Here is a 16,729-nt window from a genome sequence, read left to right on the forward strand (position 1 = left end):
TTGTTCATCAGTCACTGAAGGTGAATGAGCAAGTGCAGCAGGCAGTGAAGAAGGCTAATGGAATGTTGGCCTTTATTACAAAGGGAATTGAGTACAAGAGCAAGGAAATCCTCTTGCATTTGTACAGAGCCCTGGTGAGACCGCACCTGGAGTATTGTGTACAGTTTTGGTCTCCAGGGTTAAGGAAGGATATCCTGGCTGTAGAGGAAGTGCAGCGTAGATTCACGAGGTTAATTCCTGGGATGTCTGGACTGTCTTACGCAGAGAGGTTAGAGAGACTGGGCTTGTACACGCTGGAATTAAGGAGATTGAGAGGGGATCTGATTGAAACATATAAGATTATTAAGGGATTGGACAAGATAGAGGCAGGAAATATGTTCCAGATGCTGGGAGAGTCCAGTACCAGAGGGCATGGTTTGAGAATAAGGGATAGGTCATTTAGGACAGAGTTAAGGAAAAACTTCTTCTCCCAGAGAGTTGTGGGGGTCTGGAATGCACTGCCTCGGAAGGTAGTGGAGGCCAATTCTCTGGATGCTTTCAAGAAGGAGCTAGATAGGTATCTTATGGATAGGGGAATCAAGGGATATGAGGACAAGGCAGGAACCGGGTATTGATAGTAATTGATCAGCCATGATCTCAAAATGGCGGTGCAGGCTCGAAGGGCCGAATGGTCTACTTCTGCACCTATTGTCTATTGTCTGTTGTCTAATTGCTGATATCCTGTGTGCTGTCATATCCTTTTGCAGTTTTGTTTGGGACCCTTTCTGAAGGCCACTGTATTACACATTCTGGGATATAGATGGTAGATAATGTGATTTAATTAAAAATGTAGACTCAGTGCTCCCACTGTTCGGTAGTATTCACTGTTTAATAGGAAGTAAATGGACTCCATGAAGATATTTACACCAATATACAGGATTTATTGCTTCACATAAAGCACTCTGGCTGAAGTGTGGAAAGACTTTGTGATAGATACAATGCAACACAGCCAAAATACCCTCAGTCACAGAAACACCTGCCAAATGTGGATTAAATAAAGCAGGCCTTGAATAAATAGCAGAATAGAGAAATGCAAATAAAGACTAACAGTCTACCAGGAATATTTCATTTACTGGTCTGTATGAGAGTTAATGTGCCTAAACTACAGCAGATCAGTAATGCTTCTGTCCAGGCATGTGCACAGCTCCCAGGTTTTTTGCATCTGAGCTTCTGAAAATGGTCATTTATGAATAACGTCCATAAGACTCGAGCTAAGGGGTATGAAACACTGCAAAAACTCATCAAAGCAAGTGGATTTTAATGAACATTTTGCAGAAACACTACCACATTCTCTATTCAAATATTGCTGGTAGTTGTTGTTGATTTTAATTCTGGCTGAGGGCAATGTGGACCCTCACACTGAGTTTTCCAGACTAGATCTAGCTGGAGATTTTGTCACAGGAGCTGATACAGGAGGAGGATATAAATGCTTCATGTATTTTAAATGGTATATCCCCTTGTGTAACATAATAACACTGAGCAAATGGCTGTAAATAAATTACTGTAAGGAGATTTATCAGAAGCTGCAAATGATTTAATTTAAAAGCAGACTACAGTGTTGTGGAAGAATTTAAACTAAATTTAAAACTAACAAAACCAGTTCCTTCCAGTAGTGAAGACTGATCAGAGTTAAACACAATTTTTGGTGGTTTTGCTGTTTGGCAAAATGGCCAGGCCCAAATTCTCCACCACACTCTGCAGATGCTGCTTGTCCAGTATTTTCCTCTTTTTTAAATGTTCAGAACCTACTTCAAGGTTGTTTCTGGAGATGTGAAGAATGTTATGATTGTACTAAGAGAGAATCTGGCAGTGGATTCCAGATGGAGCAGAATTAATCTTCCACACCAGTTCACTGGATTTAATTCAGCCATAGCTTCTCAGGAGGACGTGGAGGATTATAAAAGGACTACAGCAGTTATCAGAGCATGTCTTAACAAGGGTTAAAAGGCAGTAACCCGGGGAGAGTCAGTACACCAGGGGCTGGTAATTAGTAAGGATAAAGTGCAAATTCTATTAAAGAGCAGCATTTGAAAGACAGAAGCCTGGTTAATGTTTGGGGCCGGAGTCTGACCGACCTGCATTTAATAAGCAAGAGATTTCCCAACTCATCGCTTTCCTTTCTCCTGATCTAAGCAGCCTTTAGTACCCAATCCTGCTGCATTTATGGTAAAACCTAAGGAGTTCAGTGCCTACTTGTGCGATTTCAGCTAGCTAGCATATGTTCAATAGGAATCTGGAATCTAGGATTCATACATTTACTGGAGACATACAGAGCTAACAGCTCACTGCTATACAATGAGCTTCCGGATCCTTCCTCACAGTTGGTTCATCCTCAACCCCACAAATTTCCCATGTTGATTCAATGAAGATAACTGAGACTGCTGTTAATCATAAATGGGTCGATACACTCTGCTAGGAATGAACAGATACTCAAAATGCTGGTGGAACTCAGCAGGCCAGGCAGCATCTGTAGGAAGAAGCACTGTTGACGTTTCAGGCCGAGACCCTTCGTCAGGACTAACTGAAAGAAAAGATAGTAAGAGATTTGAAAGTAGGAGGGGGAGGGGAGATCTGAAATGATAGGAGATAGGAGGGGGTGGGGTGAAGCTAAGAGCTGGAAAAGTGATTGGCAAAAGGGCTACAGAGCTGGAGAAATGAAAGGATCATGGGACGGGAGGCCTAGGGAGAAAGAGAGGGGGAGGGGAGCACCAGAGGGAGATGGAGAACAGGCAAAGACTGATGGGCAGAGAGGAAAAAAAGAGAGGGGAAAATAAATAAATCAGGGATGGGGCAAGGAGGAGAGGAGGGGCATTAACAGAAGTTAGAGAAATCAATGTTCATGCCATTCATGCTGGAGGCTACCCAGATGGAATATAAGGTGTTGTTCCTCCAACCTGAGTGTGGCTTCATCTTGACAGTAGAGGAGGCCATGGATAGTCAAACCAGAATGGGAATGGGACGTGGAATTAAAATGTGTGGCCACTGGGAGATCCTGCTTTCTCTGGCGGACAGAGCATAGGTGTTCAGTGAAACGGTCTCCCAGTCTGCGTCGAGTCTCACCAATATATAAAAGGCCACACCGGACGCAGTATACCACACCAGCTGACTCACAGGTGAAGTATTGCCTCACCTGGAAAGACTGGGGCCCCGAATGGTGGTGAGGAAGGAAGTGTAAGTGCAGGTGTAGCACTTGTTCCGCTTACAAGGATAAGTGCCAGGAGAGAGATTGGTGGGAAGGGATGGGGGGGGGAATGAATGGACAAGAGTTCCCCCTTGCGGAAAGCAGAAGGGGGGGGGAGGGTGAGACCCTCTTAGCTTAACCCCACCCCCTCCTACTTTCAAATCTCTTACTATCTTTTCTTTCAGTTAGTCCTGAAGACGGGTCTTGGCCCGAAACGTCGACAGTGCTTCTTCCTATAGCTGCTGTTTGGCCTGCTGAGTTCCACCAGCATTTTGTGTGTGTTGCTTGAATTTCCAGCATCTGCAGATTTCCTCATATGAACAGATACTACCCATTTTGTGGAACAGCAGCTGGATTATTCTCAACACAGAAGGGCTAGCCTGAGCTTGCAGCTTTAATGAGACTGCTTTAAAACCTAGTTTAGATACCATTGCCCTATGTAAGTTCTAAAGTTCAGCCACTCAAACAGGAATTCTTTTAGTAGTCAGTTCAAGAGTTGCATTGCCTTCCCAATCACACTGCTACAATGCAACATGGAAAAAAATTACATCAAACATTGTCACAAGTGTGTTTACAACAGTCAGAATTTCAAAAGTCAGGCACTTAAAGTTTCAAGAGTTAAGCTTCAAATGTGAGGATAGTCCGTACTTCTAGGCACTGTACCCAGGGAGAGTTGATACCTCTATGGACTGTACCCCCAAGAGAGGTGGTACATCAGAGACTGTACCCCGGGCAGAATTAGTACACCAGGGGCTGTACATTGTGGAGAATTGGTTTATCAGGGTCAGTACCTGGGGACAGTGTTACGTCGGAGTGCATAGGGTCGTGGGAACAATCCTGGAGTGCTTAAGCTCTGGTGTTAAATGTTCAAAGTTCTGTATTTCAGGTGTCATTCGTTAACTGTGAATGTCCCAGTATGCACTGTGCTGTTTGATGAGCTGCTGTGAGAAGTAAAACTTTGAGAGGCACTGCTGGCTAAAATAACGTCGAGGTGAATGTTCCTTGAAGGTCTATAACTCCAGAAAGTCTATGTCTCTGGACCATGGTGATCAGACAATTTTGACAGAACAGTACTCAAATTCAACCTGATTAGAAATTCTCTTTTTCAATATACAGCAATAATTTTTACAGGAATAGCATTTTTTAAAATTTATGTAAACTGTACAGGCACATGTGGCCACTAGGGAGAGGATATTAGTGCTGCAAAATGCTTTGTATTTCAGGCACCCAGTGAGTTTACAAATAGTGCAAGATTTCTTTTGTTGAGAAACTTATTCTAGCCAGGCAGACTTTGAATTTGTTTAGGCTGGGCCCCAAATTTAAACCTTGTGCTCAAACCACTATCACCCAACTAAAAGGAGGCAGGTTATGTTTACAATTGTGCTCAGAGGTTACTTCAGCAGATTTTTGAACACCCGAGAGACATCCTATCTTTACAGTAAGTGGTTCCTCCCTCATTCCTTTCCTCTATGCAAATATCTAAGATAATTATTTTCATGGGTCCTCAGTTTCAGTTTGATTAGATTTAGCTTCTGATCTTTGGTGTCAAATGTCCATCACCCTGGGATAGTCAGTCTTCATTGGCCAGAGTTTCTGTAGAAGGCCACATTTTGGCACCAGTTAGCAGGAATTTGCTTAGTGGCGTTCCCAGAATGCTCCGTCGACATAGATTCCCAATGGGAGAGAAGGGAAAGGATGAGGAGAAATAGTCTGGTGTCCCTGGTGTTTCAGTGAAATCCTCTGCCCGGAAGTACATCCTGCATTTGTCCTGTGGGGAGTCTGAGAGCAGGGGGTCACTGCTGTACTGCCGAAGGCGTTGCTGGAGTGTTTCAATGTCGTTAGCCAGTACTGCTATCTGGTGAAATGCACTGATGAAGCCTCCATTGGAGATCTGAGCCTCAGGAATCCAGCGGAGGTAACACTGCCTCCACAACTGGGTATGTGGGCTGCTGAGGTACGGCAAGAGCAGTCCATGCAGGTCCAAGGGCTTTGAGAGCCAGTCCCTGAAGTAGCGTTCCATGTGTCGATCGTGGCTCTCGTTCAGCTCTGCCAAGTCAAGACTTGGTCTTTGTATCGTCGAGTTCTTGCGTGGGAAGAAATCAGGCTGGTCACTCAGTCGCCCATTCTTCACGGTGTACACAGAGTAGATGGAGGACGAAGAACTTTTCTGATAAGAATTAAACATAAAATAAAAAGTTACTCATCTGCATTCCTGCAGTGAGCAGTGGAGAGGATGGTGATTCCCCTCCCGATCTCACTCACTCCTCCTGCCTCCCACATTGTGCACAACCTTCCCCATATGTCCCCACCTATAGTCTGCAGACAATCCACTCACTGCTCTCACCAACTATCTCCGGAACCCACAGCGGTGGTGAACCTATGGCATGCGTGCCCAAGGTGCCACATACAAAAACTTTGTCGGCACACAACACGCAGTGATGCCCCTTTATTTTTTTTAAACCCCACCCATAATAAAAAGCTATGTAATGATTATCTCTCCTGCCAAAGAAGCTGTAGATTACTTTTTTTACATTTCGAGAGTGTTGAGATATTTTTGCAGGAAATGTCCCATGCTGGTTTGGCGCCAGCTAGACTTGATATTGGATGATACGTTTTGAAATCCACATGGACACATCAGTAGTTGAACAGTAAACTGATATAACAAAAATACTATTTAGGAATCATGTTACTTTGTCAATTCTCTTTTTAAAAGATTAATAATAATTTTTGAACAAGTTTTCTAAAATGCTTAATTGATTTCTGTTTCCGTTATACTTCTATTAATAGTAATACAATTAATATAATTAACCAACAGTGCTCATCTTTTTTCCTTAAAGAAGGCCATAATTGTTACTAATTCATTAATCAACTATCATCTCTGTTCAAAATCACAATTTTTTTTTAGAAGATTAATGCCAATTTGGGCACACAAAGAGATTCACCACTACTTGCCTAGGATACACTTGGTCAGATCTTGGGGATTTTTTAACCTTAATATGCCTCTTTTACAATGGGGCTAGTTTTGTGAACTGTCTGGTATGTTCCAAAACATTCAGTTCCCCTTTAGTTCCTCAGCTTCCATAATTTCCACAATAAATACAGACTAGAAATATTCCTTTTACAGCTTGCCATCTCCTATTCCTCCTGACAGCCACATTGGGGACCTATTCTTTCCCTAGTTACTCTTTTACTCATAATAAAACAAGAATCTCCTTTACCTGATCTGCCAAAGCCAACTCCAATCTTCTTTTTGCCTTCCTAGTATCTCTCATAAGTGTACTCCTATACCTCTTAACCTAGATCAAGCAAATTCCTTGATATGCTTATGTAAATTTGAAATATGCCTTCTTTTCTTGACCTGACCCTCCATACCCCACCTCAACCTATGTTCCTAATCTTGTCAGCTTTGCCCTTCACTTTAAAGGAACCAGTAATTTCATCACAAAGCACCTGAGCTCTTGGAGTGTCTTGAATGTTTTAATTATTTATGTTTTGATAGCCTTTAGTTGGTAAACGACCCCTTGTCAGGAGAGATACTCAAACAACATTAACACTGAGGCACACAGGGCAGGAACTACAAGCTTGGTCAAAGAGGAAGGTTTCAAGAAGTGTCTACAAGAAAGAGAAGCCAAGGAGTTTCGGGAGGGAATCACTGTGGAGCTGGATACTAAGAGCCTGTCCATTGAGGGTGGAGTGGTGGCAAAGGACTGTAAAGCTGAAAGGATCACAGAGGCAGGAGCACATGGGATTTGAAAACCAAATCAGTCATTAAGCAAAAGTAAGTGTTCATCAGTAATTCCAGGGATTACAGATGAAGAAGTAAGAGCAGGCTTCTGAGCGACATTCAGAAGGTTGAGCACACATGCAAATAACAAAAACTCAGACACAGATTTAGGCATCAGACGAACAGAACGTAGTAACACCGTGGACGGAGGTAGAGCCATTGTCTTTAAGTTGTCTTTGAGGTCTAAGTGATACCAAAAATAAGTATATATGTTGGTCTAAACAGCTGATCAACCACACTGAACAAAAAGAAATCCTCCCAGGATGTATGGAGGAGCATCCAGAGCTGAGAAGTGATCTCTCAGAAACCACATGAGAAGGCAGGTATAAGCTTCCAACAGCTTGCAGGCTCTCTCACCTTGGCTCTTTTGAAGGATTTGATTGTCCCATTCTGCACACAGCTGACACTTTTGCCGATGTACAGAGGGTTGTTGAAGAGAGTCAGATCCTTGGCCGTGAACTGCAGAGACCAATTCCACACAGAAGGGAACTCAAGGTTCTTCCCCTCACACTGAAGATTCCCATTTGCAGCAAAATCCTGCCAAGAAAGAAAATAAATTTCACAATTGCTGCACATCCAGCACAATTCAAAATATAAATTCTTGATATTCTTACTGAGGCAGTCGTCAAGTTTTCCAGTGAAAGGGGAGGGGCACTTGACCCTTATCTTCGGAAATGAAACCAGGTAGGTGTTAGAGCTGTCAGTGGGGAGTACAAATGACTCTGTGGGGTTCCACACAGTTGCAGCAAGGTGCAGCTGCTTCTCAACTTTCAGCCCTAACCTGAGGGAAGGTTCACCTTGACAGTGCAAGAGACAATTAGGAGCAGAAACTTGTGGGTGAAACACCATCTAACAAATAGGAGTCATTTAAAAAGGTTTCAGGGCCAGAATTTTCTGCTATGGGTGAAAAGCAGAAAATGCAAAAGTAGGCAACCTTGAGTGAGCTTGGAGTGGAGGAGGCCGAGAGGCATCTTGATAGAGAATGACAAGATATTAGAGGCATGGATGGAGTGGACAGCAAAGACTTTTCCCAGGGTGGCAACAGCTAATACGAGGGAGCATAATTTTAAGGTGATTGGAGTAAAGTATAGGAGAATGTCAGGTAGGCTTTTTACTCAGTGGTGGAACATCCTGCCAGGGGTGGTGGTAGGGGCAGATACATTGGGGCATTTAAGATCCTCTAGGTAGACACAGGAATGATTAAAAAAAAATGGAGGGCTATATAGGTGGTGGGGGGGAAGGGTCCTGCCTCTGTGGTGCCTTCAGCTTTACAGTCAGTGGACAGGCTGTCAGTCACCAGCTCCACAGTGATTCCCTCCTCATGTGGGGGTGGGGAGATCAGCCATGATAAAATGGTAGAGCAGACTCGATGGGCCAAATAGCCTGAATTGGCTCCTGTCATACTGATCTTAAAGTAGGTTAAAAGGTCAGCACAACATCATGGGCCAAATGGCCTGTACTGTGACATAATGTTCTGTGCTCCATCCCCTCATGCCTGTGGGTAGTCACTAGGCCTCTGGAACTGCATCTCAGTCAACATTTCCCAGGAGTACTGTTACCTCAACAACAGTCTGTACCTGAAGGAAAGTTTCACTGGGACATCCAAGATGAAGGGGAGTACCAGGCAAACCCAGTACACTCACCTGGCTCTGCTGCATCCGTTGGTGTTGGCTGTTGAAAAGGAAGGTCCCAAACAGGGGTATCCTCGAACTGTCATATAACACGGTTAGGTAGGTCTCAGTGAACTCAAAGGCAGCTGGGAACTGCTGCAGTAATTGCCACACACAATCCAGGAAGAGCAAGAAGAGCGGACACTGTTGGTACATAAAGAACTCAAACCTTGACATAGTTGCACTGTTAAAGGAGAGCACCAACATTAACCGTCTCACCCCAAACCTCAAAGTGTAGGGAGTGGTGTCGCAACAACACACTGCACTCAACATCAGTAGGACTAAGTGAACTCTAAGAAGGTAAGACGAGGGCACACACGCCAGTCATCGAGGGGTCAGAAGTGGAAAAGGTGAGCAGCTTTAAGTTCCTGGGCATCAACATCTCTGAGGATCTATCCTGAGCCCAGCATATTGATGCAATCACAAAGAAAGCACAACAGCAGCTATATTTCATATGTGAAATATATGAGGAGATCTGGTAGGTCACCAAAGACTAGTAAATTTCTACAGATGTACCATGGAGCGCATTCGGACTGACTGCATCCTCACTTGGTATGAAGGATTGGAAAAAGTCGCAGAGGGTCGAAAACTCAGCCAGCTCCAACATGAGCACTAATCTCCTCAGCATCAAATTCAAAAGGAAATGTTTCAAAAAGGTGGCATCCATCCATCATTAAATCCCTCACCATTCAGGACATGCCCTTTTCTTATTACAACCTTCAGCAAGGAGGCAAAGGAGCCTCAAGGCCCACAACTATTGTTTTAAGGAATAGTTCTTCCCCTTAGCCAGCAGATTTGTGAATGGTCCATGACGCCTTATTGTTATTTGGTTCTAATTATAGATCCATTTACTTTTGTAGTGATTTTATGTTGTGCACGTCACTGGCCTGCTGCCACAAAACAACCAATTTCACTATATGTTAATAAAACTGAGTCTGAACCAAGGGCAAGTGTTCTTCAATCATTTATAGTTTAATCCAAAAGGAACACAATTTAGGGTCGATGTTTTGAGATTCCCACTAGTGACGAAGTAGCATTACTAGTCACAGACTGCAAACTGTGAGGCTTTATAGATAGAACTGAAGTGTAAGAAACGTGATGGGATTATATTATAGACCACCCCACAGTCCACAGGATTTAGAGAAATGACAGATTGTTGCAAGAAACATAGGGTTGTTACAGGAGGTGTTAACTTTCCACGTATTGACTGGGACTCCCATATTTAAAAGGGCTGGATGGGAAAGGGTTTGTCAAATGTGTTGAGGAAAGTTTCCTTAATCAGTGTATAGAAGTGCTAACTAGAAAGAGAGTGATATTCGACCCATCAGGGAATGAGACGGTGGTGGACAGAAGTTTATGTAGAGGCTCCAGCTTGGTTTAAGATGGCAAACAAAACTAACTACTTTATTACTCACACCTTTTCTGGTAAACAACCACAGCAATCAATAGCCTGCAACTTCCCTTTCAGTTTGAGCTTCTGAACTGCCTGTACATTCTGGCATTTTTGTGGTGTGAACTGAATTCTCAAAGGTGCAGGATGATTGTGGTGTGGTGTTTATGGGCTGAAATGGGGCGGCTTAGCCCATACATGAGCCAATGTTCGGCCATTGCTGGAGTGGACTTGGGCAGCAGAGCTGAGGCGAAGAAGAGTCAAGGTGGAGCCCGGGCCCAAGAACGAAGAAAGACCTGAGGTTTGATCAGTTTGAGCGCTCTCCTTGGGCTCAAGAGCATATCAAAGCAGCAGGCAACGAGCAACGTTGGAAGATTTAAGCACCAGGCCAGAGTGTCGGGACAGGATGGGCTTGTTCAGCTCGCTGCTTTGTGAGCTCTGCAACTAATGGGCTCCTGAATCGACTGTGACTGACTTTCGTGAACTTCAGTTCTGAATGCTTACTTTTATTGTTTGCATGATTTGTTTTTTTTTCTCTCCATACATTAAAGTCTGCCCCAAGCCTTATAGGCTCAGCAGGCCGGTACTTATTGAGGTTTCCATGAGACTCCCCCCCCCCCCCCCCCCCCCGGATAAGACACCAGTCTATCGTGAGGTCAACCCCCAGCATTTTGCCGGTACCCATTTTCAGCTGGGTGGACTGGAGCAATGTGTGGTTAAGTGCCTTGCTCAAGGACACAACACGCTTTTGCATCTAGTGATCCTAATGCCATTAGTTTCAAGGTAATTATGAAAAGGGATAGGTATGAAAAGGCCTCAGGTTGAGATTCTAAATTGGAGAAAAGTCAGTTTTGATGATATCAGAAAGGATCTGGCAAGTGTGGATAGGGAAATGCTGTTATCTGGCAAAGTTGTACTTTGTAAGTGGGAGGCCTTCAAAAGTGAAATTTTGAGAGTACAAATCTAAGAAAAAGGAGGTGCACAGTAGTTATAGGCAGGCAGGAACAAACAAGGTACCTGAGTATAAGAAATGTAAGAGAACACTTGAGGAAATCAGAAGGGTTAAAAGGTGTCATGAAGTTGCTCCAGCAGACAAGGTGAAGGAGAATCTTAAGGGCTTCTGCAGGTAAATTAAGAGCAAAAGGGTAAGGGACAAAATGGTTCCTTGGAAGATCAGAGTGTAGCAGGAAGAGATGAGGGAGGTCTTGTATGGATCTTTTACATCTGTACAACTCGGGAGACAGACACAGTGTCTATAGATGTGAGGCAAAGCAGCAGCGAGGTGACAGGCACTATATCTCTGACTGAAGGCTTGTGACTAGTGGTGTGCCAAAGGGAACGGTGCTGGGTTCATTGATATCAACAATCTGGATTATATTGTGATAAACTATATCAGCAAATTTGCTGATAACACCAAGATTGCGGGGTGTAGTGGACAGTGAGAAAGACCATTAAAGCTTGCAGTGGGATCTGAATCAGATGGTGAATGCGACTGCAAAATGGCTGATGGAATTTAATGCAGACAAGTGTGAGGTGTTGCACTTTGGTAGGACCAGCCAGTGTCTCTCTCAGTGAGCAGTAGGGCACTGATCTGGCAATACAGATCCATAATTTGTTGAAAGTGGTGGCTCAGGTAGATGAGGTTATAAAGAAAGCTTTTGGCACATTACCCTTCATAAATCAATGTACAGGAGTTAGGATGATATGTTGAAGTTGTATAAGACATTGTTGGGGCCTAATTTTGAGTACTGTGTCTTATTTTGGTCACTTATCTACAGGAAAGATGTAAATAAGATTGAAAGACCTGAGTATAGAGAAACATTGAATAGGTTAGGATTTTATTCCCTGGAACCTAGAAGATTGAGGGGTGATTTGATCGAGGTATACAAAATATATGACGGGTATAGAAAGGGTAAACACAAGCAGGATTTTTCCACTGAGGTTTAGTGAGACTAGAACTAGAGGTCATGAATTAAGGCTGAGAGGTGAAATGTTTAATGGGAAATGAGAGGAATCTTCACCCAGAAGATGGTGAGAGAGTAGAATGAGCTGCCAGTGCAACTGATGGATGTAGGTTTGATTTCAACTTTTAAGGGACATTTGGGTAGGTATATGAATAGGAGGGATATGGAGGGTTATGGTCCAGGTGAAAGTCGATGGGACCAAGATTAATAGTTCAGCACTGACTAGATGGGCTGAAGGGCTAGTTTCTGTGCTGTAGTGTTCAATAAGTCTGACAGAAGCATCACAGGTACATAACATGAGATGAGCAGCATTCACAAGGAAAACTAATTAAACATAAATTATACACAAACTATACAAGGAAGAACATAATTAGAATTTTTAAAAAACAGCGAAGTGATCATAATGTTATTGTACTGAGGTAAAACATAGAAAATAGGGGCAGGAATAGGCCATTCGGCCCTTCGAGCCTGCACCGCCATTCAGTATGATCATGGCTGATCATCCAACTCAGAACCCTGTACCTGCTTTCTCTCCATACCCCCTGATCCCTTTAGCCACAAGGGCCATATCTAACTTCCTCTTAAATATAGCCAATGAACCGGCCTCAACTGTTTCCTGTGGCAGAGAATTCCACAGATTCACCACTCTCTGTGTGAAGAAGTTTTTCCTCATCTCGGTTCTAAAAGGCTTCCCCTTTATCCTTAAACTGTGACCCCTCGTTCTGGACTTCCCCAACATCGGAAACAATCTTCCTGCATCTAGCCTGTCCAATCCCTTTAGAATTTTATACGTTTCAATAAGATCCCCCTTCAATCTTCTAAATTCCAGTGAGTAGTGATTAGGGTTGTGCCAGTTGGTTCAAGTGAATGGTTGAAGGGAAGTAGCTGTTCTTGAACCTGACGGTGTGGGACCTCCTGCCCAGAAAATGGCATGGCATGGATGGTGTGGATTGTTGATTGATGCTGCTGTGCTCCTAAAGATGCCAGTGATGGTGGGGAGGGATGTACCTGAGTGAATGCAAGGGGGTGGGATCAGCATCCAGAACAAGTGAACAGATGGAACTTGCTCAACTCACTCCTCAGTCTTGGTAGGGCACATACAACATAAGAATTTGTTAATAGCCAGACCAGTTCTATGCTTTAAACAACCACTGTAACACCAGCAACAAATCCTATAACTGTCATAAAACGAGTCCTCGGTCTGTAACACCAGTTACAGATCCTGTAATTGTCATAAAGCGACTCCTCGATCTGTAACGCCAGTTACAAATCCTGTAATTGTCATGAAGTAACTAATCCGCCTGTTCACTTTGAGTTACAGGAACTGATGCTGGTGTTATACACCAGGGAGTCACTTCGTGACAGTTACAGGATCTGATGTTGGTGTTACGGGCTGGGGAGTCACTTTATGACATTTTTGGGACCTGTTGATGGTGATACAGGCTGAGGAGTCATTTTGTGACACTTAACAGGATCTGTTGCTTGTATTACAAGTGGAATAGTCTCTTTACAAAGGTTACTGGATCTGTTGCTGGTGTTACAAGCTGGGGAGTCATTTTATGACACTTTCAAGATCTGTTGCTGGTGTTACAGGCCAGAGAATCACTTTATGATACTTACAGGATCTGCTACATGTTGGGGAGTCACTTTATGACAGTTATAGAAGCTGTTGGTGGTGTTACAGACTAGAGAAACACTTTATGATAGTTACAGGCTTGGGAGTCATTTTATCACTGTTATGGGATCTGTTGCCTATGGCTGGGGAGTTATTCCAAGCCAGTTACAGAATTTGTTTTTGGTGCTGCAGGCTGCGGAGGAATTTCATGCCAGATCCGTTTCTGATGTTACAGGCCTTGGAGTTAGTTTATAATAGTTATGGGATCTGTTGCTGCTTTTACAGGGTGAGTAGTCACTTTATAACGGTTACTATCTGTTGCTGGTGTTATAACCCAGGGAATCACATTGTGAGTGTTGCCGGTGAGTAACTTTATGACAGTTACAAGATCAGGAAGATTATCGCTACTCATTCCATTCCTTCAGATTTCTGTTTGCCGGCACCAACCTCACTCTGCTGTACTCAGCAGCTAAACATGGAAACACGTAGTGCTCACCTCATCCTTCTCCGAATCGTGGAGGTGGTTACATCGGTCCAGGAAGCGGTAACCGGCAGCAACCCATTCCTTCTGGATCAGGCTCTGGAAGCCGAGAGTGGTGCGGAAGTGAGGATCCAGCAGTAACTGCATGATAGAGGCGACCACGCAGCTCAGGTCTCGCCCCTCCTCCTCTGGTGTAGGAACACGAATGAGGTCCTTACTGATGAAAAGCTTTGTACCAAGCACTCAGTTCCATTTCAGATACAGTATGACTGGAGCTTCTGATATAACTGCTCCCTTCCTGTAGCTCTGTAACCTATTCTCCCTTATACACTCAGTAACTCCTTTTGCTGCTTAACCACACCAAAGCCAATTAAACAACCAGCAATCATCAAGAATGGAGGAGAAAGCCACATGGTCACAGGGGAACATCAGCACAACTTCAGACATCCGCAGCACCGTGAAGTCCATCTATGGTTAACAATTCCTTTCACAGCTGTCCAATGTTGTTAGTTACAGGCCATGAAAATAATAGAATCAATGAGTTTAGAACTGCCTCTCGAATTCAAGTGATGCATAACCTGCACATCAATGCCCCTGACCTCCCTGAATGAGCTTTCAGCAGCCCTGGACATTGGTCTATGCTGATGTAATGCACATAACTGTAAATGCATGTGATTGTAAATACGCACTACTATGAAACCAGATACTGCTTCTGGAATTGTTGGCCCACCATGGCTATGTCTATCTACACTAATCTCACTCGCCTGCATTAATTCCATGTGTCTCTGTACCCGGGGATCTGATTGAAACATATAAGATTATTAAGGGATTGGACAAGATAGAGGCAGGAAATATGTTCCAGATGCTGGGAGAGTCCAGTACCAGAGGGCATGGTTTGAGAATAAGGGGTAGGTCATTTAGGACAGAGTTAAGGAAAAACTTCTTCTCCCAGAGAGTTGTGGGGGTCTGGAATGCACTGCCTCAGAAGGTAGTGGAGGCCAATTCTCTGGATGCTTTCAAGAAGGAGCTAGATAGGTATCTTATGGATAGGGGAATCAAGGGATATGGGGACAAGGCAGGAACCGGGTATTGATAGTAATTGATCAGCCATGATCTCAAAATGGCGGTGCAGGCTCGAAGGGCTGAATGGTCTACTTCTGCACCTATTGTCTATTGAAAGGGTTATAAAGGGAATGGGTCAAGCACAAGGAAATGGGACTTGCTTGATCTGGGCCAAGGGGGCTGTCTGAGTTATATTTCATCTGCCATTCCCTTTCCACTTTCCCAGTTGGTCCATATCCACTGCTCTCCTCTCTTTCTGCACCAATCCCAACCTTACCATCAAACCTGCAGACAAAAGGGCTGGTGGTGTAGTGTGGCACACTGACCACTACCTTGCTGAGGCCAGGCGGCAACTCTCAGACACATCCTCATACCTACCCCTTGAAGAGGACCCCACTTTGCCATCAGAAAACTGTGTTTCTGACACTATCGCTGGACCTCATCAATTCTAGAGAATTCCTATCCACTGCCACCAAACTCCAAAGTTCCCTTACTCCACACTGCTCACTTCTACCTCCTACCAAAGACCCATAAACCCAACTGGCTTATTGTCTCTGCTTGTTCCTGCCACATTGAAATCATGTCATCATACTTGGATTCCATTCTATTCCCCTTCCCAGCTACATCAGTAACATTTCTCACTCTCTCGATCTCCTCAGTAACTTTTAATTCCCTGGCCCTGACTGGCCTCATTTTCACCACAGATCTTAATTCCCTATACACTTGCATCACCCATCAAGAAGGCCTCAAAACTCTGGACTTCTTTCTTGACAAAAGAACCAACCAATTCTTCTCCACCACCACCACCTTCATCAGTCTGCCAGAACTGGTCCTCATCCTCAACAATTTTTCCTTCAGCTCCTCACATTTTCTCCATACTCGAGGGATAGCCATGGGCAACTGCATGGGCCCCAGCTATGCCTGCCTCTTTGACGGCTACGTAGAGTAGTCCATCTTCAAAGTCTTCCCTAGTAATTCTCCCCAACCCTTCTTCCACTACACTGACAATTGCTTCATGCACCCAAGCTGAGCTCTTCAATTTTATCAACTTTGCCTCCAACTTCCTTTCTCAGTCTCTCTGCCTCCATCTCTGGAGACAAACTGTGAATTGACATCTTTTATAAACCTACCGATTCTCACGGATATCTTGACTATACCCCTTCTCAACCTATCTCCTGAAAAAAAATGGTATTCCCTTTTCATAATTCCTTTGCCTTTGCCGTATTTGCACCCAGGATGCAGCCTTCCTTTCCAGGGCATCAGAAAGTGTCTTCCTTCTTCAAAGAAAAGCACTTCCTTTCCCTCACCCACATCTCCTCCATTTCCTGAACTTCATCTTCCTGCCACCTTAACAGTGATAGAGTTCCTCTTGTCCTTACCCATCTTTGCACCCAATACATCATCCTCCACAACCTCTGCCATCTCCAAAGGAATCCTACTACTATAGATATCTTTACCTCCCCACCCCTCTGCTTTCTGCTGGAATTGTTCTCTCCACGATTCTCTTGTCCCTTCATCCCTCCCTTTAATCTCCCTCCTGGCA

General features: G+C 44.0%; 1 protein-coding gene across 2 annotated transcripts in view; it reads right to left on the reverse strand.

The window, feature by feature from the left end:
* Nucleotides 1–3,464: 3,464 nt before the first annotated feature.
* Nucleotides 3,465–16,729, reverse strand: part of mtmr10 (myotubularin related protein 10) — a 90,584-nt gene continuing 77,319 nt past the window's right edge. For both annotated transcript variants that reach the window (XM_073024739.1, XM_073024738.1), the window contains 4 exons: nt 14,140–14,312; nt 8,648–8,818; nt 7,362–7,541; nt 3,465–5,387 (listed from right to left, as the gene is read on the reverse strand). In XM_073024739.1, coding sequence (XP_072880840.1) covers nt 4,791–5,387; nt 7,362–7,541; nt 8,648–8,818; nt 14,140–14,312 — 1,121 coding nt within the window. In that variant the 3' untranslated portion in view covers nt 3,465–4,790. The remainder of the gene's footprint in view (nt 5,388–7,361; nt 7,542–8,647; nt 8,819–14,139; nt 14,313–16,729) is intronic.

This window comes from Hemitrygon akajei, chromosome 21 (genome assembly GCF_048418815.1).
Source record: "Hemitrygon akajei chromosome 21, sHemAka1.3, whole genome shotgun sequence".
Lineage (NCBI taxonomy): Eukaryota > Metazoa > Chordata > Chondrichthyes > Myliobatiformes > Dasyatidae > Hemitrygon > Hemitrygon akajei.